Below are 17,603 nucleotides of genomic sequence, written 5' to 3'. Positions count from 1 at the left end.
AGCAAAACCACACTGATGACAGTGTGAAATGTCACTGATTGATAGTGCTGCATTTGTTGCTACAGAGCAATTAGAAAGTACATACTCAATTGGTTAAATCAAAATCCTTAATAAAGAGGTTTCATTGCATCCACTAAACATGAATTTCACATGGAATCTGCAATGTAACCCAGCAATGTTACATCATAACATCTCCATAGCAACGTGATGATTGAAAAACATTATCAAAATAAGTAAAAAAAACAGCAATGTTTTGTTGAGTTTTGGTGTTCAGGTGGATTGCACCCCAAATAGGAGCTCCAGTTTTAGATTTTATCAGGCCTCAAGGGGCAATAAATTGCTAGTTTTTGAGATTTATTCATCTGTCGCACAGCTTTAGGGGGGTCAACATCTGATCAGAAGATTACAGGTTCAATTCTTGCCTATGTGTCAAAGTGTCCATGGGCAAGACACTGAACCCCACCTTGCCTCTAGTGGTTATAGGATGGCACCAGTGTTCGGCAATGGGGCTGCCATCAAATGGAATGGGACTGTGACTGTAAAGCACTTTGGGCCTTCAAGGAAGGTAGAAAAGTGCTATACAAGTAGATGCCATTTACTATTAGACCATTTATTCATGCCCAACTTGCTGCTGATTACCTTGATTAGGTTTGTTTCATCAATGAGAAATAGCAATGGTATTAAGACTCAACAGAAGCTGGACACTCCTGGTTTAGACCTTTACTATCTAAAAAAAAAAAATCTGTGATATCTTATTTAAACTTGACAAATAATCTCTGACGTCAGCCATTGGGTTCTCCATGGCATGACAAAACCCGACATGGAACAGGCGCCCTAACTTTCACGACAACTTTCCAAAAGTGCCATTTGGGATGGACAAAGTTTAAGCTCTGTTGGGTCCACCTTTACTACCAAAGAAAATAAAACATAAAAAGTTTGAGCTCTTAAACAAATGCAAAATAAATAATTAAGAAATAGAAATAAAGTAAACATATATTTGAAACCCCACTGTACATATATTTATTTTTGTGGTGTTAAATCTGAATTTGTAACCTACAGAATTCACTGGAGAATTGCTCCCTTCTGCAACCTCGCCCTAGTGGTTTTTGATGGAACTGCAAAATGTTGGTACTTCCTGGATTGTGTCAGAAAGTGGAGGCCTGGATTTTTTCCAGATCTAATTAAGATCCAACCTGAGTCCCATATTTTGCACCAAAGAATCCTAGTCGATGGACACAAGTGAACAATATTACTTATTGAAGCAAAAAAAAAGAGTTAGTTAACTCTTTAACACTGGAACTTTGGCTCTAATCTTGATGTTCTTTGAGCTCTTCAACCGTTGACGCAAATAATGAAATTGCATTGAGAAAAGAAGATTTCCACTGAGATGCAACGCTGTACAGTAGGAAAGTGTTCACACAAATTAATTTAAATTGATTCTGATGTAGAGAAAAGCCTCATCAGAGTCAGTTGAAATTATTTGCGTAAATGGTCAAAGTTTTACAGTGGTTCAGAGAGCATGTGTCATTTCCTGCTGCAAGTGACAGCTTCAGTATTAAAGGGTTAAACATAGTGGTAAACTTACTTACTCTTTCTAACCTATATCTCACAACCTCCTTCTTGAGTTTAGATTAAGTGGTGATCAGTTTTGCCAAAATCAAGTTTCAGTCCACAATAACAAACCCCAATCCCCTTAGTTTAAGTCTTTACCCTTTAGCAATGGGTTTTTTGGAGGTTTCTAAGATCAAAGAGTAAATATGACTATTTATGAAGAGGACAAGAAACCCACATTTTAGATATCTCCTTTCAAAATTCGACCAAAAAAGTTAAATGTAATTAGAAAAATTCAAATCTCTTTCATTGTTTTGCATTTGTAAGTGATCTGCTTGTGTTGGCTGGTGGTTTTTACCATTTAATTAATGCTAGAAGGTGTTTCAGGTCATGAAAAGTGAGAAAAGAGTCAGCGATGTTCTGGGCATATGTCGTCTTCCTGGGGCTGTGCCCTTTAGCCCAAAGCTGCTTTTAATATTTGAGCAAGCTGACGCACTTCCTGACCCGTCCCAATACCCGGTGCCGGCCCATCTTTGACAAGAAGTCTGCCCCAGCACACAGGAGGAAGGAGGGGAGGATGGAAAAGAGGAAGAAAAGGGGAGAGAGAGAGGAATGAACCTAATCAAAAACAGATGCTTGCACACGTGTGATTCAGTATTTCAAATAAAAAAAAAAGATGGAAGACAGAGCCTGAACTTGCACTCATTCCTTATTCCCCAGGTGACCACAAAGAGCCACAGCTGTGCAGATGAAATCTTCACTCCTATCAATGACTTTCACTCACTTCCTGACTCATGGGGCGACAACTGCGGACTTCCCAGCCACGGTCCTCTTGAGACTGGGCCAAGCAGCCGGTCAACAGGGGAGACATCATTTAACAGAGAAATCTGTTAGTCATAACTTTGCTTTTGGCCTGCTACATCCACATTCAGCTCTGTGTGAAACTCATTCAAATCTAAAGAGTGCTGAGGTAAAAGTAGGGGCAGATACAGGTTATCGTGTCCTCTTTCTGTTAGTCTGCTGACAAATGAGTCACAAGCAAGAAGTCATATCCGCTCACACGCTGCTTTCAACCAGGCTACAAGCTTATTAGGTGAAGTTTGGCTACAATCAAAGATGTTGGTTGTGACGAGAAATCATGTTATTCTTGGTAAAGGACCAAGCTTGGCACTTATCAATCTCATCAATACTACTGTCGAGTTTCATTGACGTGAGTTTAAGGACATAAATAAAATAAATTGGGTATTTTGAGGTTTTGGCTTTCGTTTGCACCTCTTCTATTATATAATAGTAAGAACTACCTACCTAACTACTTCTATATTGTTAAAACTCCAAAAAAATTTACCTTTCAACTTGGTAAATCTCCTTAAGGATTGACTAAAGGTGGGGTACACCCTGGTCAGGCCCATCACAAGTTTGCATAGACACAGTAAAGGAAAACCAAATCAGATTAATCCAGAAACAGCATCTACTTTTTGAAAATAGCTGGATATTAATTTGACTAAAGCCAACTTCGAGTTCTTTCCCTATCCATACCACTTCTCCCTACCCCTTCAATTCCAATTGTAGGGGCATTTAAAGGGGTAGGGCTGTCCAAAATATTTTTTTTAAGGGCTAACCCTTGTCGCTGGGGATACAAAGGCCTCCACCACAAAGGTGAACCATGTAGCTGACCAGCAACTATTGATGACATCATCAAGTGGCAGTGACATCCGATTTTGAAGACACTATATTTTCATAACTTTCCGTTTGGATGGCTAAATTTAGGGCTAGGGAGAATCCTTAGGTGTAGAGAATGAATTCGGATTTGGCCTACCATTGTGACTGTCTCATCTGGTTAGATTCAAACATCTGACTCAACTTTGACCCAAAATGCAAATGGCAAACTAATCAGTCCCTAAGCTGACTCTGACCTATCCAGGTTTAATCGCCAATAAATGACAGTTGGTCCCAACCAATCAGTTACTGAGAGTTTCCTTTAAAGGGATGTATGATGGTGACATCTTTGCTAAAAGGATGCGTCCAAAAATGTTGCCACAACGAGCACAATGCCACACTCCGATTGGTTACCACTGACAGTTTAACACCAATTATTGATTCGGACATATTTTCCATCCACGTCTACCTTGGTCATCTTCACCGCTTCTGTCCTCACGGATCGGCAGGACATCTTTTAACTGGTTTATGTTTTTACTGACCCCTGAAAGGTAAAGATTTTCTCAACTGTCATCTGCAAATCATAAACACTTGGTACAAACCCAAGAATTTTCAGTTATTCTTGCAACATGGCACAAATAAAATGAAAGCTCAGAAAATGAAGAAGGCAGTTTCAGTGCTGTCAAGTATAATTACACCGGTTTGTTCAATGGTCTGTCAAACAGGTATGCTGCACCAGAAAACACACCCAGTAGTGCTGTTGAATCCAGGTAAATCTAAGTTATTCTATTCTCAATAAACAACGTCCTTCCAGTATAGGGTTGTTGTGACTCAAGTGATTGAAACACATGATCTGGCCTAGTTCCAGGGAAATTGGAACCCTTCCCCTACATATCAAAAGAAAAGTGAATTTTCTGCCACAAACGGAACAAGACATCTGACATCTCGAGCTTTAACAAACTTAGATCAAATGTTCCTCTGACATTGCCATGATTTAATCTTTTGGGAAAAACAATATCAAGTTGTGAGTGATGTTTTTCAGCTGTGAAATGGGGAAAACACACAAAAAAGATGGAATTATCAGCGTTAAAAAAAAAAAAAAATTCTTCCAAGAATTTGGAGAAAGTGTGTTCTCTGGCCCAGCTCTTGTTTTCAAAGCCCCCTACCTCACATTACTTATTGCTGCTCTCTTTCACCATGAGTTGCGCAAGGAATACTAATGTCATTTTACTACAAGTCATCCATCATTTAAAGCTCAACAAGTTACCATGGAGCAGATTCACGGCACTCTCCACGTGCTTGGCAACACAGACCGGTTGATCAGAAAAAGTGGCAACAAAGTGACTTTTTTCTGCTATTATGTCCCCACTTGAGATTATTGATTTGCTGCTTGGAAATAACAGGTCGAGGAACCTTTGTCACCCTTCAGGATGTCCAGCAGAAGCAGATTAGCGGGATGCTTGGTATGCGGTACCCTGCTTTCATTTGTTCTTTGTCCATTCGCCATGTGAAATGTCCTGGCATTCGTTAAACGGCAGGACAGCTCCCGGCAGCACATAAACTCCTTCTTTACAAAAAGCCACAAAAGTGGTGACATCATCTGTGCCTCCCAAATCATTTCAACAGGGATTAACTTCAATTTACATAAAACACATTACGAGGAGCACCTTATGCAACACTTTACAAAGGAATTAAAGCTGTTCGGTGACCTCTTTTGCATGATTTACAAAAGCAGGATGTGTCACTACTTTAATCTTCCTTCACATAGTTAATTAATGCCATACAGTGAATTATCCTGACTTTTATTATGTAAGGAAAATGTGCAGGTTAAAAAAACCCATGAAATCTTAAATGTTGTTTTGAATCCATTAGTAAGGGTCTGCATGGTGGTTTAGTGGTTAACACCTCATAGCAAGAAGACCCTAGTTCAAATCCCATTCGGGCGCACACTTTGCGTAGTTTGCTTGTTCTCCCCATATATGGGTTTCCTCCCAGAAACCATGCTGCATTGGTTAATAGATAATTCCAACATGTCACTAAAAGAAAGTGAATGAGAGTGTGGTCTTAAATAAGACTGGGATGTGGCAACCTGTTGTGGGAGCATACTGTCTTTGTCTAACCGTAGCTAGGTTAGGCTCCGGCAGCCCCGTGACCCCTAAAGGGATTCAGTGGGTTCAGAAAATAAATGGATGCATGGATGGATCCACAAGTAAAGCTGTACAAAATATAAAAGTTGCTGTAGTGCTCAAATGCCACAAGTCATTTCATGATTACTAAGCAGTGTAACTGTCTGATTGTCTGAAATGCTCTAACACAATGCACTACCCACACATCTAATATGAGGGCAATACAAATGAAGCAAACACTATTAAACACTCAATAAAGTAAGTGACGACACTGATGATAAATATTTGTGATTTGGGGTCAAACTGTACAGGGCTATGGCGAATCCTTATCAGTCAATAACAATGACACAATGACAAGTGACTCTAGGGCTTCAAGGCCCAATCAACATCAATAAAAAAGATGACAATAACAATGACCTAAATTTGGATTCAACATTAAGAGTTGTAACATACATAACCAAACTACAGATATACAATCAGGCTGAAATTATTCAAATTATTCAGATAAATCTAGTGGTTAGCCTATTGAAAATTTAAAGTATGGGGCTTAAAAGCTTAAATATTTGATCATACATCGCATTTTTTATAGCCATCATGATATTTAATGCACGTTTTGTGTAATATCGTACAATCCTATCAAGCATGCACTCTTGATTTAGGATTAAAATGGTATTCTTCCAAAACTATCAATGTAAGGGTTCTCAAAAACAGTCTAATTTTCAGAACTAAAGTGACACACAAGTCAGGCCTAATAATAAGTTCTTATTTTGGTTCCCATGGATAACTCATTATCATCAATATAACCAGTTGCCAAACATGCATTCGAGCTTGCCGGCTTAGAAGGTCCTAACGGGAAAAGCCTATCATCTGATCTGGTATTAAAACGCTAAAAGACCATCAATCAAAATGTGCCACAGCCACACACAAAGCACACTGCTTTGGGTATCACTGGACCTGTTAGTGGTTCTTTGCACTGAAATGATGATAACTGCATGTTCGCCTGGCAGGTGCGACACCTCACCATCGGCAGGCGTCAACGAGCAAATGTGGGCCAATCCCTGCTTAAGCTAGCAACCTTTCAGATGTTCTGCGTAAGCTTAATCCCTGTCACTTTCATCACCTGGAGCATACCGAGCACGCGCTCAAAGAGAGAAAGGTCTACCAGTCTGTTCATCCAACTCAAATATGTGAAATAAAAAGAGCACAGAAGTGGTAACAGTAGACCCTCATGCATGTAATGTCCTCATTAAAACGGATGCCGAATGGGACTTCATGAGGTCCATTGTAAAAAATCCCATCTGAGTAACAATGTGCAGTACAGAGCACGAAAAACTGTACAAATTATTCATGAATAAAGAATCTTTAATGAGGTTGGATGTGAAAGAGTCAGCAAAGTGTTTTAGTTTTTTTTTTCCTCTTTTATAATAATGGTGTGCCTCCCACCCTCGGAGCCTTAGAAAAGCAGCGTCGGCTGAAACAAGGAGCCAATGACACAGATTTTCAAAGATGGAAGGAGGTCAGTCTGAAGTGGAGCAGAAAGCAACGAACCTCGCGGTGAAAATCCCTTCCAGCTCTGCACAGCCGGAGACCACATCGTCTAGAAAAAACACAGGCCCAACTGTCCGATGACAGCGGAGGGCTGATGACTCAAAGCATGGCAGCATCCAGTCCACTGAGGTTTTCTGTCACTCAAGCTCCAACACGTCATCAATCCCACTTCATATTTATGCACTTATTGAAAACTAAATTCACATCAACTGATATTCATATCTTATAAATGTATCTATTACCAAGTACCAGGGTATGTTTTTAATTTGAGATGCATTTATTGACGCACGCAGAAGCTAATGCATGCCCCTTAGGTCCAGTTATTCAGAGCTTCAACATCATGTATTTCAGTGTGTTGCAGAGTTCCTCTTAATGCTGTAAATTCAAGAACTCTTAACAACATAGCTTTGCTGTGGTGCTGTTATCAGATTCTGCTGTCATGTCATCAGTGGGTGAAGCAGATGCAAGCTTACTACAAGTTTGACACAGATGCATGAAATAGTACTAATCAATTTTGCTGTTGCTTTGATCCAGATTTAGTTTGTTCAAGATCAATTCACTTCTGGTTTTCTGATCACCAGACAATCAGACATGTTTTCTGAAGTCATCATTTGTTTTCCCTGACAGGCAAACCTGTCTGAAGTCTAGGGGGAATCACCAAAAAACAGGCCTTGGAAGACACAAGGAAGATGAGGAAAAATTGTATTAAAGAAAAAAGGAAACTGTGTCTTGTAAAGAAACAAAATGAAATGATTAGTGTGCTGGTTAAAATAAAAATGCAAAACAAAGGGATTGGAACCTTGGCCAAACATAAAATAAGTCAGGGAGAGTACTGACCCAGCCAAGTTGACCGTCTGAATCATTAATCCCTTCTAACGCTGCCTAATAAGGTCCACCTAACAAAAACAAACAAATAAAGCCTTCAAATAAAGACTACCACGGTCCAAACTAATATAACAAAACCCAACAATGTAGAGAACCAAACAAGCCAGCCCAACTCAAACTCAAAGACTTGCTGCTCCTCAGCCTCCTGCTCTGCTCTGCCTGATGGCCTCCTCTGGCTTAAATACCTGGCAGGTGCTGTTCAAGATCATTAGCTCCACCTGCCAGGTGGATGCACAACGCCAGCAGCAGCCAAAACAGACTCGAGTAATTAGACAGCTTGTAGATTTTGTCAAAACCTCTCGTTAAAGAGTTCTGTCACTCTCATTTTTGGTTCTTGGACCAATAAATGGCCAAATCAAGATAATGATAAATAACCTTATACATTAAATTAATACCTATATTATCAGGAATGGTGTGATGCTGTGCAGCCCCAATTTTATTTCACCTAGCCAAAAAAAAAAGAAAACCAAGTCTTTTCTAGTGAACTGGTTAAGAAAAGGTGCACACTTATATTCTCTTCATTTTAGACACATCTCCTTCTGTCTCTTCATTCTGACTTTTTCTCGCATACTTCTCCATCCAGTCATCTTCTCAGAGATGCTGATGCTGAAGAGTCAAAAATCAGGTCAGCGTCATCAGGTTCCCAGGCTTTCGGAGTCTCTCTGGAGCTCATTGCGAAGACTCTTTATCCTGATGGAGATAGAACCTCAACTCTCTGCCTTCCAAGAACTCTTTGCCCTTGGGCCATTCAGACAGAGAGGAGACTCTGTCTGCCAGCGGAAGCGACAACCTCACTGGACAATAGTCATATTCTGCAAGAGGACCGGATCCCAGGGGAACAGACAAGAGGGAGCGCTGAAACTCCCGCCAGACTGACTCATGCTTTAGGACCAACATTCATGAGGGTTGTGACACAAAAAAACGTGACATCAACATGAAGGAAGCTGCAATTGCGTTGCTGTTACTCAGTAGTAAGTCCCCAAAAACAGAAGAGTATTCTCAGAGAAAGCATGAATACAAATGCAACATCATCACTAGGGCTGGGCAGTATGACAATACATTTACTCTAAATGACATAAAATATCTTGTTTTATATGAAGGTCTTTTACTTTGGTGGTTTGTGAGACTATTTTACATCAACAAACATAGAGGACGACCAAGAAAATGTTGAACAAGAAAAAAGTTTTACATAGAACTAATATTTAGTTCCTACAACCCTTGTTTAGTATTAGGGCTGCCACAATTAGTCGACTAATCGACGACTAATCGACTATAAAAATAGTCGACGACTAATTTAGTAGTCGATTAGTCATTACTTTATATTATATGTAGGCAGTGTGTAGTAAAGTTGAAAGCTATAATGGCATTCTGCTATCTTTTTGAACTATTTATTAAGGTTTTTTTAGGCTATTTTGGAGTTTAGCTAATATTTCAGCTGCATGCTAGATGTTTTGGCTAACTTAGGCTCTTTTTTTTTCATTTTTTAACGCTAATTTAGCATTTAACTAATATTTTAGCTGGCTACCAGCTTCAGAGTTTTTAGCTATCAATTTCAGCATCTTTAGCTATCAGCACTAGCATCTTCAGCGGCCAAATTTAGCTTATAGCATTCACACTAGCATTATCAAAGGTAATGCTAAATGTCTAGTTTTGGCAAAGCTCTAGGCACCCCTGTGACAAACACTGAGGTCAGTCTGCGCTAATCGAGTCTGATGGCTCTAATAGTGTGACATAACAGCAAAAGTGATATCACATGTTCCCTCCTTCTATGGCGATATGGCCAAAAAATAAAATCTCAGATTTTTTCGCACCAAATTCGATATGCAATTGTAATAAATTTTTTTCTCCCTCCCTTTACTTACTTTAACAAAAATTACAAATGAAGGGATATATTTACCAAAATTATTTTATTTTAACATCTCCTTTGAAAGTTGGCCTGAACACAGAGAGAAACTAAATACAAGCTGTAAACATATTTGTACAACAATGCAGCAGGTGTTTAGTGAGCTAGCTTCTAACACTTCGCGCACTCGAAAGAGTCTCTGTCTCAAGTGTTGAAACAAATTTTTCATACTCCCACTTTTAGCATCAACAGCCTTAAAACTCCAAGTCTGAAGTCGGAAAAAAGAACCAGTTCCAAAAAATTGAAGAAACTGTTCCTGTTTCTGAAACAAGGTCTACTTTACTAGTAATTATTTTAACAAATAGTCTTTGTAAAGCAAGAAATGGGAGGGTTGATCTTATTTCGAACAACGGAGTCCAACAAAGTTAAATGGTTGTCGATTTTACTCAAAATAAATTCTTAAACAACAAATTCAAATTTGATCAAATCATTTTATCACTTAGTTCTAATTCCTTCAATCATGTTTTTGTGGAAGTTAGTATAAAAGCTTTCTAAATATCAAAGGGTTGGCTGTCAACACAAAGGAGACTGGTCATCGTTTTTTATAAATAAATAAATATCTATTCTAATTCATATACTTATTTTACAATGAAAATAATATAGACTCAAAATATGAGTTTGCTGTGTATCTGATTATGATTTAGCAACAGTCGCCTTTCTTCTATCCCGTGGAATGATTTTGGTTTGGCACATTTGGAGGAAGGTTCACTAGTGAGTTCACTTTGACCACCTGGAAAAAGTTAAAACAATCTATAAATATCTAGATGTGTCTAAAAGAGCCCTACTTTCTACTTTGTGTATTGATATGAACATTGAACGACATTGGCCTAGGTTGACTTTATTAATAACAAAAGAAAGTCTATTTGCCAGCAAAAGTATGAGTCTGTATTTTTAAAGATGTAAATGCTTCCATTTGGACGTCCTGGTGTAAAACGTGGACGAACAAGTGCCAAGTGTGTAAAACGGCTTTCCTAAGTCAACAAACTGTTGCATAATTGAACTTCAAAAACGTTGTGCAAAACAGGTTTTGCGGTGTGTCACCAAACCACCAAATAACGTTTTCAAGGATTAATTCTATTTGTAGCAACACTCCAGAGGAGTTAGTTCCTCTGTTTGGTGACGTCCTGTCGAACACGAGTGGATATGTTCCGTTTGCCAAATATCGCATTACCTTTGGCTATAATTAAGTGGTTTACACAAAATAGTTGCACATATTAGCATAATAACAAAGGCTGTGAGAAAAACAAAACATGCTCCGCCCACACCGCACAGAAATCCCCTGGAGGATCCCTGAGGCCACACTTGTAACGGAAGATAAACGTCCCAACTTGTTGATCATTTCAGCTTTTCCTTTAACCTCCAATAACAATCAAAGGTGAAACACATTGAACCATTTCTATGTCTCTCATTTCAAAAGATTAAATTATGATTCATATTTCTATTGTCTTTCTTAAAATAAAATTATTTCTGCAAACAAAACAAAATCAAGTAACCACAATAAATTTCAATTTTTACAAACTCTTCTATGTCTTACAAGATTTTTCTGTCTTTTTTTTTTTTCAGGCTTTTTCTCCCCAAAATTAGCTAACGTTCTTAACATTTTTGTCTAAATATGACTTGCAAAGAGATTCTCATACTCACAACTTCTAATGTAATCAATATTTAAATAATGTATGCATTAAATAAAGTAACCCCAGCATGTTCTGGGCTTTGCTATCTCCAGAGGAGAACTTCCGGACGGCTTTAGAGAAACCCGTTAAGAGACTTTTCTCTTCAAAGCAATCAATCAGTAAGAGGTCAGACAAACAGGAATGAAAACGCACGAGAGCACACCGCACATCTGTGTTCCTCCCTGATTTCAGGAGCGTGGGAAACCGTTTGGTGACGTTGATCCTTGCAGTGAAAACTCTTGATTTTCCTGCTTTCCTGCAGACATCCACCTCCAGGGTTTGTACATAAACCTCCATGCAGCCGTGCTTAAATCAATGTGCTCTGAAAACACTGTAAAAGGCTCCATTGCCCTCTACGACGTGTTTGCTGTGAATCTTTTACTGAATTTTCTATTCATTTTACCATCCTTGGCAAAACGATGAATGGAAACTGGAGGTTAGCTCACTTTTGAGAAAACATCTCTCTGTTTGGCAAGAGAGAAAATATGAAAATCTGCACAGCAATTGTTTTCATTCCAGATTTGCAGATAGGAGTTAACTCCATCTTTGTGTCTTCAGCATGCAGCTTGCTCTGCTGTGATGTTTAGCAAAACAAGGGATGATGTGTTTTTCTCCAGCTGCAGATGTTGTGAGGTGCTGCTGCCAAGTCGGAAAGTCTTTGATGGAGGGAGATGTTTTATCAGCAGTGTTGGAAAGTAACAAAATATGTTCATAGAGCAACTTATCTAAACTTCAAGCAATTCAACTCCATGTTCCAAAAATGTCCAGTTAAAGTGTTTTTTTAGTGTTTGTTAATCCTTTGCGAGGAAATATTTTCTATACAATTTGCTGACATGAAAAACATCAGCAACAAAAACGATTCCACAGAATTTAATCTTAAAACTTATCATAAAAAACTATAAATAGTAAAATACATGTTAAATTAAGTATTTTTAAAAATATTGTATAAGTGACTAAAGTAAGTCCTGTATTAACATAGAAGAACGGAGCAGAACAGAAGTTTATGTTCTGTTAGGAAAGCCATCAAAAGCCGACCTATTAGATTACATGTGTCAAAGTCAAGGCCCGGGGGCCAGATCCGGCCCTCCGGATAATTTTATTTTATTGTTATCAATGGCCTGATGTTATCTTGCGCATATTTCTAACTTGTATAAATTTGATCAAATATATTTTTATGGAGAGTAAAATATTGAAAGTTATTTAAGGTTAATTTATTCTGGAATAATATTCCTGCCTTCTTTTTATTCATCGTATTGTTTAAAAAGTTACGGTTTTAAAGTTTTAAAATTGGCATTCTACAAGTTTTTTTGGAGTATTTTGGCATTTACTAAGATTTTTTAAGCTATTTTGGAGTTTAGCTTAATATTTCAGCTACACGCTAGCTGTTTTGGCTAATTTAGGCTTTTTTTTAAAGTTTTTTAGGTTGTTTTTGAGTTAGGCTAAAATTTACATGCTAGCTGTTTTGGCTGACCTAAGTTTTTTCTTTTTTTTTTTTTAGTTTTCAGCTTCATTGTTTTCAGCTATCACCTTAAGCGTTTTTAGCTATCAGTTTCAGCAATCAGCGTCAGCACTTTCAGGCTATGTTCAAATTCTTTCCCAACTCACGCCACTTCTAGTGCTGTCCAACTCTACAATTTCAACATCGAGTGCCCTTGAAATTTCCCAGAAGTCTTTGCGAAAAACTAGTGTGCATCAATGTTCACTACATAAGCAAATATAGACCACAATGCATTGCGGTCAAACAATTTTTGCAAAAAAAGTCAAGTTTAAATGTAAATTTATAAACTATCCACATTTTCATCACCGTGGAGTCACAAATAGATGTTATAAAACTTGAAATGTTGCCTAAAAATGTCTGAAGCTTTGGGGCTACATTTATTTATCATAATTTAAACACATTAATTGCGAAGAAATTGTTGATTTGGGCTAATTTAAAAAAAAATATATATATATATATATATTTTTTTTTTTTTAAAGATGAAGCGGTTTGAATTTATAAAATACAAAAAAGTAATAAGTGTTAGTCAAAGTAGAAAATATTATCAAGCATCATTACAGCATGTACTTAAAAAAACAAAAAAAACACCTGGGTGTTTTCTGCAACTTCTTTTACTGCTGAATCACAGACCCAAGTTTATATGTGGGTGTAGAAAATTCCTGATTTATTATTCTAACCTTTTTCTCAAGCCAGTATAAAGGTTTGTTTGAATATGGGTGAAAATCTTTGGTTTCCCATAATCCTTTGGTTCTCAAACTTATATATTTTTTTAAAGATTCAAGCCCCTGTGAGCTAGTTTTCAGTTGTATTCCACATAATCTCCACCACAACGATAAACAAATGGGTTTAAAGCATTAAAAACAATATGAAAAATGTTTCTAAAGTATTAAAGTATTAATCTGAGGAGACCGCCACTGAAACATGTTTCTCAAATTTACTAACACTTGACTGTTACTAAAATTAATTTAGACATTAAATCAGATAAAAACGTATAATTATTGACAACACTGCACTTAAAAAAATCACTCCAGATTAAGATATATCATCATATTTCAAGATATTAAAAAACTATTTTCTAAAATATTATTAGAAATAAATTGAGGAAATTTCTCTCCAACCCTTTGATTTTTTTATGAAAATAAAACTATATTTCAGGACATTAGTTGGGTCTTTTGATAAGCACAAGAGAGCTAGCATGACCTGCCAGGACCCCAGTGTTCATGATGGGATGTAGTGTAGTACGACAGTTGTAACAGATGGTGATAAATCTTTAAATATTGTAACCTCGAGCTTTATGGATGCGGCTCCAAGTCAGACCACGTGACTGCGCCACTCATCAGATTGATCGAGCGCCCAGTTTTAATATGAGCATAAATCAGATTAGCTAAACTCAGAAAAGTCAGAAAAGGGCGGGTTGTTTTTCAGGCTTTCTCACCTAAACCGGGGGGAATCCTTAATGCAGTCCTCAAAGTCAACCGTCATGTTTGGACTGGTGACAAGTTCCCGCGCGCTCAGAAAACTGCTCGCATCTCCTCCTGTGTGGACGAAAGCTGATGTGGAAGTATCCGAATGATAGAGCCTGCCTCCGTCTCCAGCCCCTCCTGCCCCGCGTTACTGTCTGCCGTCTCCACCCGCCGAGTCCCGCTCTGTCTGATCTGCACGAGCCGCTTCCCTCCCTACACATTCCCTCTGCTGCCTTCAAGGTCTCCGATTCCAGCTCGGATTTTTCACCATCACACCACCGCTGTAGTTTGACAGACCATATTAGTGTGATGAAAATCAATTGACTTAATGAGAACAGAATGATCCATAAAGCTCAATATTCTGTTTTAAATTACCTGGTATATTTGCACATTTGTCATGAAGTCAAAATTTGATTTAACTCAGAATCACAATTTTCATATATTTATAATATTTTTATGAATGTAATTTTTGTATGTATTGTTTCACACAAATATACAATAAAACATATAATAACAACTTCCCATACATCGACTTTGTTTTACTTATTTTAAAATTATTTAAGCAGTAATAGAAAACTAATATCTCCAATTTCCAAAATCATTGAAAGCAACAGTGGAGATTTGACGTCACGGTCTAACTCATTTTCAATAGAGTTGGGGGAAAAAAACGGGGAATGTTCTGAATTATTCCTTTATAGACCCACATCAATGAAAATGTTCTTTTTAGTTCTTGTAGCATTTTCTGATGATGGTGGACGATAAAGCTTAAATTAATCCCAAAATGCCTGCCTCTTGAGTCCACCTGCACTGACAAAAGACTATTCTTTTGTGGTTTCTGGTTCTTAAAATCTTTAGTTTATTTGTTTTGCTTCAGCTTTTTGGTCTTTGCATTCACACTGAAGAGAATCACACCTCATTTCGTTTGCAAGCAAACTAAAGACCACAATTTCAAGATAACCAGATCATCTTTCTTAACTCACTGTAATTCAGGTCCAGATCAATCAAGCACACCCTAACCCATTTCAAACCAAACATTTCAAACGTGGATGTGCATGGTGTAGAGTAGAGCAGCAAGCGCTCACACATTTACAAACAACTCTTGAACTCAAGATTTGAACTTCAGTGCTTTTTTGGATTGATATAAACAATGACTTTAAAGTCTTGACTCACTTTTAAGTAAGGTAAGACAGACTACATGACAAAGAGCCGAGAAATATATGGCGTAGTGCTTTACACAGGTGGATCCAAAAGAAAGAAAAGACTTCAATTGTCTCATCAGTAAACAGGGTGTTGGTAAAGGGTGCGGCGAAAATGTTCAATAATGAGTTTTAGTCAGAGGTTTAGCAGGATGAACTGGTTTTCTCCATAGACATAAATTTTTCTTTGTAGTGGGAGCTAGTTTTGTGACATACTGCCCCCAAATTATTTTATTAGGAAGTTATTTCATTGGTTTATTAACCTTTTTACCAAACCTGGCTGGCTTGCAGGACTCTAGAGGCAGCTGACAGTCACTTGGAGTCTAGCAAACTGTGGCCCGAGCTGTTGTGTACGCAAAAACTCGGTACTGGGAAGAATGAGGCCATGGAGAAGGACTTTTGGTTGGACTCAAGAGGGGAAAGTACTTTTCTACTGGCGCCGTTTGTTGTGCATTTGGGCTGTTGACTTTGACTGGGAACATTGTCAATTGTCGGGAAGTGGAAGTTATACTCTAAGGATGTCCTCAATACCTGATACCCGTCCTCTTGAGGAAGCAGAGGCTGAGGACTTTGGAGTGAGGCTGTCCATCACCTAAGCTGAGGTTGCGAAGGTAGTGGATGAGCTCCTTGGTAGCAGGTCACTGGTAGTGGATGATGTCTGTCGTGAGTATCTCAAGTCTCTGGATGCTGTGGGAGTGTCCTGGCTGACACGTCTCAGCATTGTGTGGCAGACCAGAATTGTACCACTGGACTGCCAGACAGGGTTAGGACCAGGGGTGTGTTCCAACTACTGAGGAATCACATTCCTCAGCCTCCCTTGGAAAGTCTGTGCTCTGGAGAGGAGACTCTGGCCGATAAATAGAACCTCAGATCCAAGAACAACAGAGTAGTTTTCGTCCTGGTCAAGTAACAGTGGATCAGCTCTACACCTTCTTCAGGGTGCTGGAGGGCTCTTGGGAGTTCGCTCATCCAGTCCATGTGTGTTTTGTAAATTTGGAGAAGGCGTTAAACTGCGTCCCTCGTAGTTTCCTGTGGAGGGTGTTCTGAGAGCATGGGGTCTGGTGAACCTTACTGAGGGCTGTCCGGTCTCTGTATGACTGGAGCAGGACCTTGGTTTGATCAGCCAGCACAGCTTAGTCGGACCTGTTTCCGGTGCATGACTCTGGCAGGGCTGCTCTTTATCACTGGTTCTGTTCATGGTTATAGACAGAATTTCTAGGCACAGCCAGGAGTCGGTGGGGGTCTGGGTTGATGACCACAGGACTTCCTCTCTGCTCTTTGCAGATGATGTCGTCCTGTTGGGGCAGTTTGCAGCTGACTGTGGCATAACTGGGATGAGGGGCAACTCTGACAAGTCGGAGGCCACGGTTCTCGACCATAAAAAGGTAGTTTGCCCTCGATTCTCTCTGGGTGGAGTGCTCCTGCCCCAGATGGAGGAGTTGGAGTATCTTGAGGTCTTGTTCATGAGTAAGGGAAGATCAGAGCGAGAGGTAGACAGGTGAATTGGTGCGGCATCCACTGTTATGGGGTCACTGTACCAGTCCGTTGTGGTGAAAAGAGAGCTGAGCCAGAGAACAAAGCTCTCAGTTTATTGGTCAATCTTAGTTCCAGAACTAACTTATGGTAATGAGCTCTGGGTCAAGACCTAAAGAACGAGATCCCAAATACAAGCGGCTGAAATGAGCTGCCTCCGTTGAGTGGCTGGGTGCTCTTTTAGAGACAAAGTGAGAAGCTCAGTCACCTGGAGAGAGCTACTCCTTCACATCAGAAGGAGCCAGTTGAAGCTTCTCAGGAATCTGATCTGGATGCCTCCTGGACGGCTCGATGGTGAAGTGGAGGCCCAAGGGAGGACCCAGGACACGCTGGAGAGACTACGTCTCTCAGCTGGTCCAGGAACGTCTGGGGGTCCCACCAGAGGAGCTGGAGGAAGTGGCCAGAGTGAGGAAAGTCTGGACATCTTAGTTTAGAGTGCTGACTCCAAGACCCAGTCCTGAATGAGCGGAAGAAGGTGGATGGACGGATGGATGGATAGATGGATATGTTGAGTGCATGAGGATTGAGGAGTTGAAGGCATTGTGTGTGCTTACATTGTTTTGTGTGTGAAAGA

The 17,603-nt window shown here is 39.2% G+C and overlaps 1 protein-coding gene across 4 annotated transcripts in view; it reads right to left on the bottom strand.

The window, feature by feature from the left end:
* The window catches only part of acap3a (ArfGAP with coiled-coil, ankyrin repeat and PH domains 3a), a 70,238-nt gene extending 55,696 nt beyond the window's left edge, over positions 1-14,542 (bottom strand). For 2 of the 4 annotated variants that reach the window (XM_024293584.2, XM_024293585.2), the window contains exon 1: positions 14,273-14,542. In XM_024293584.2, the coding sequence (XP_024149352.1) occupies positions 14,273-14,319 (47 nt within the window). In that variant the 5' untranslated portion in view covers positions 14,320-14,542. The remainder of the gene's footprint in view (positions 1-14,272) is intronic. The other 2 variants (XM_024293586.2, XM_024293587.2) reach the window with 1 other exon arrangement.
* Positions 14,543-17,603: the final 3,061 nt, after the last annotated feature.

This window comes from Oryzias melastigma, linkage group LG7, assembly GCF_002922805.2.
Source record: "Oryzias melastigma strain HK-1 linkage group LG7, ASM292280v2, whole genome shotgun sequence".
In the NCBI taxonomy this organism is placed as follows: Eukaryota; Metazoa; Chordata; class Actinopteri; order Beloniformes; family Adrianichthyidae; genus Oryzias; species Oryzias melastigma.
Note: the sequence above shows the minus strand (reverse complement) of the source record. Positions and strands in the feature narration are given on the sequence as shown.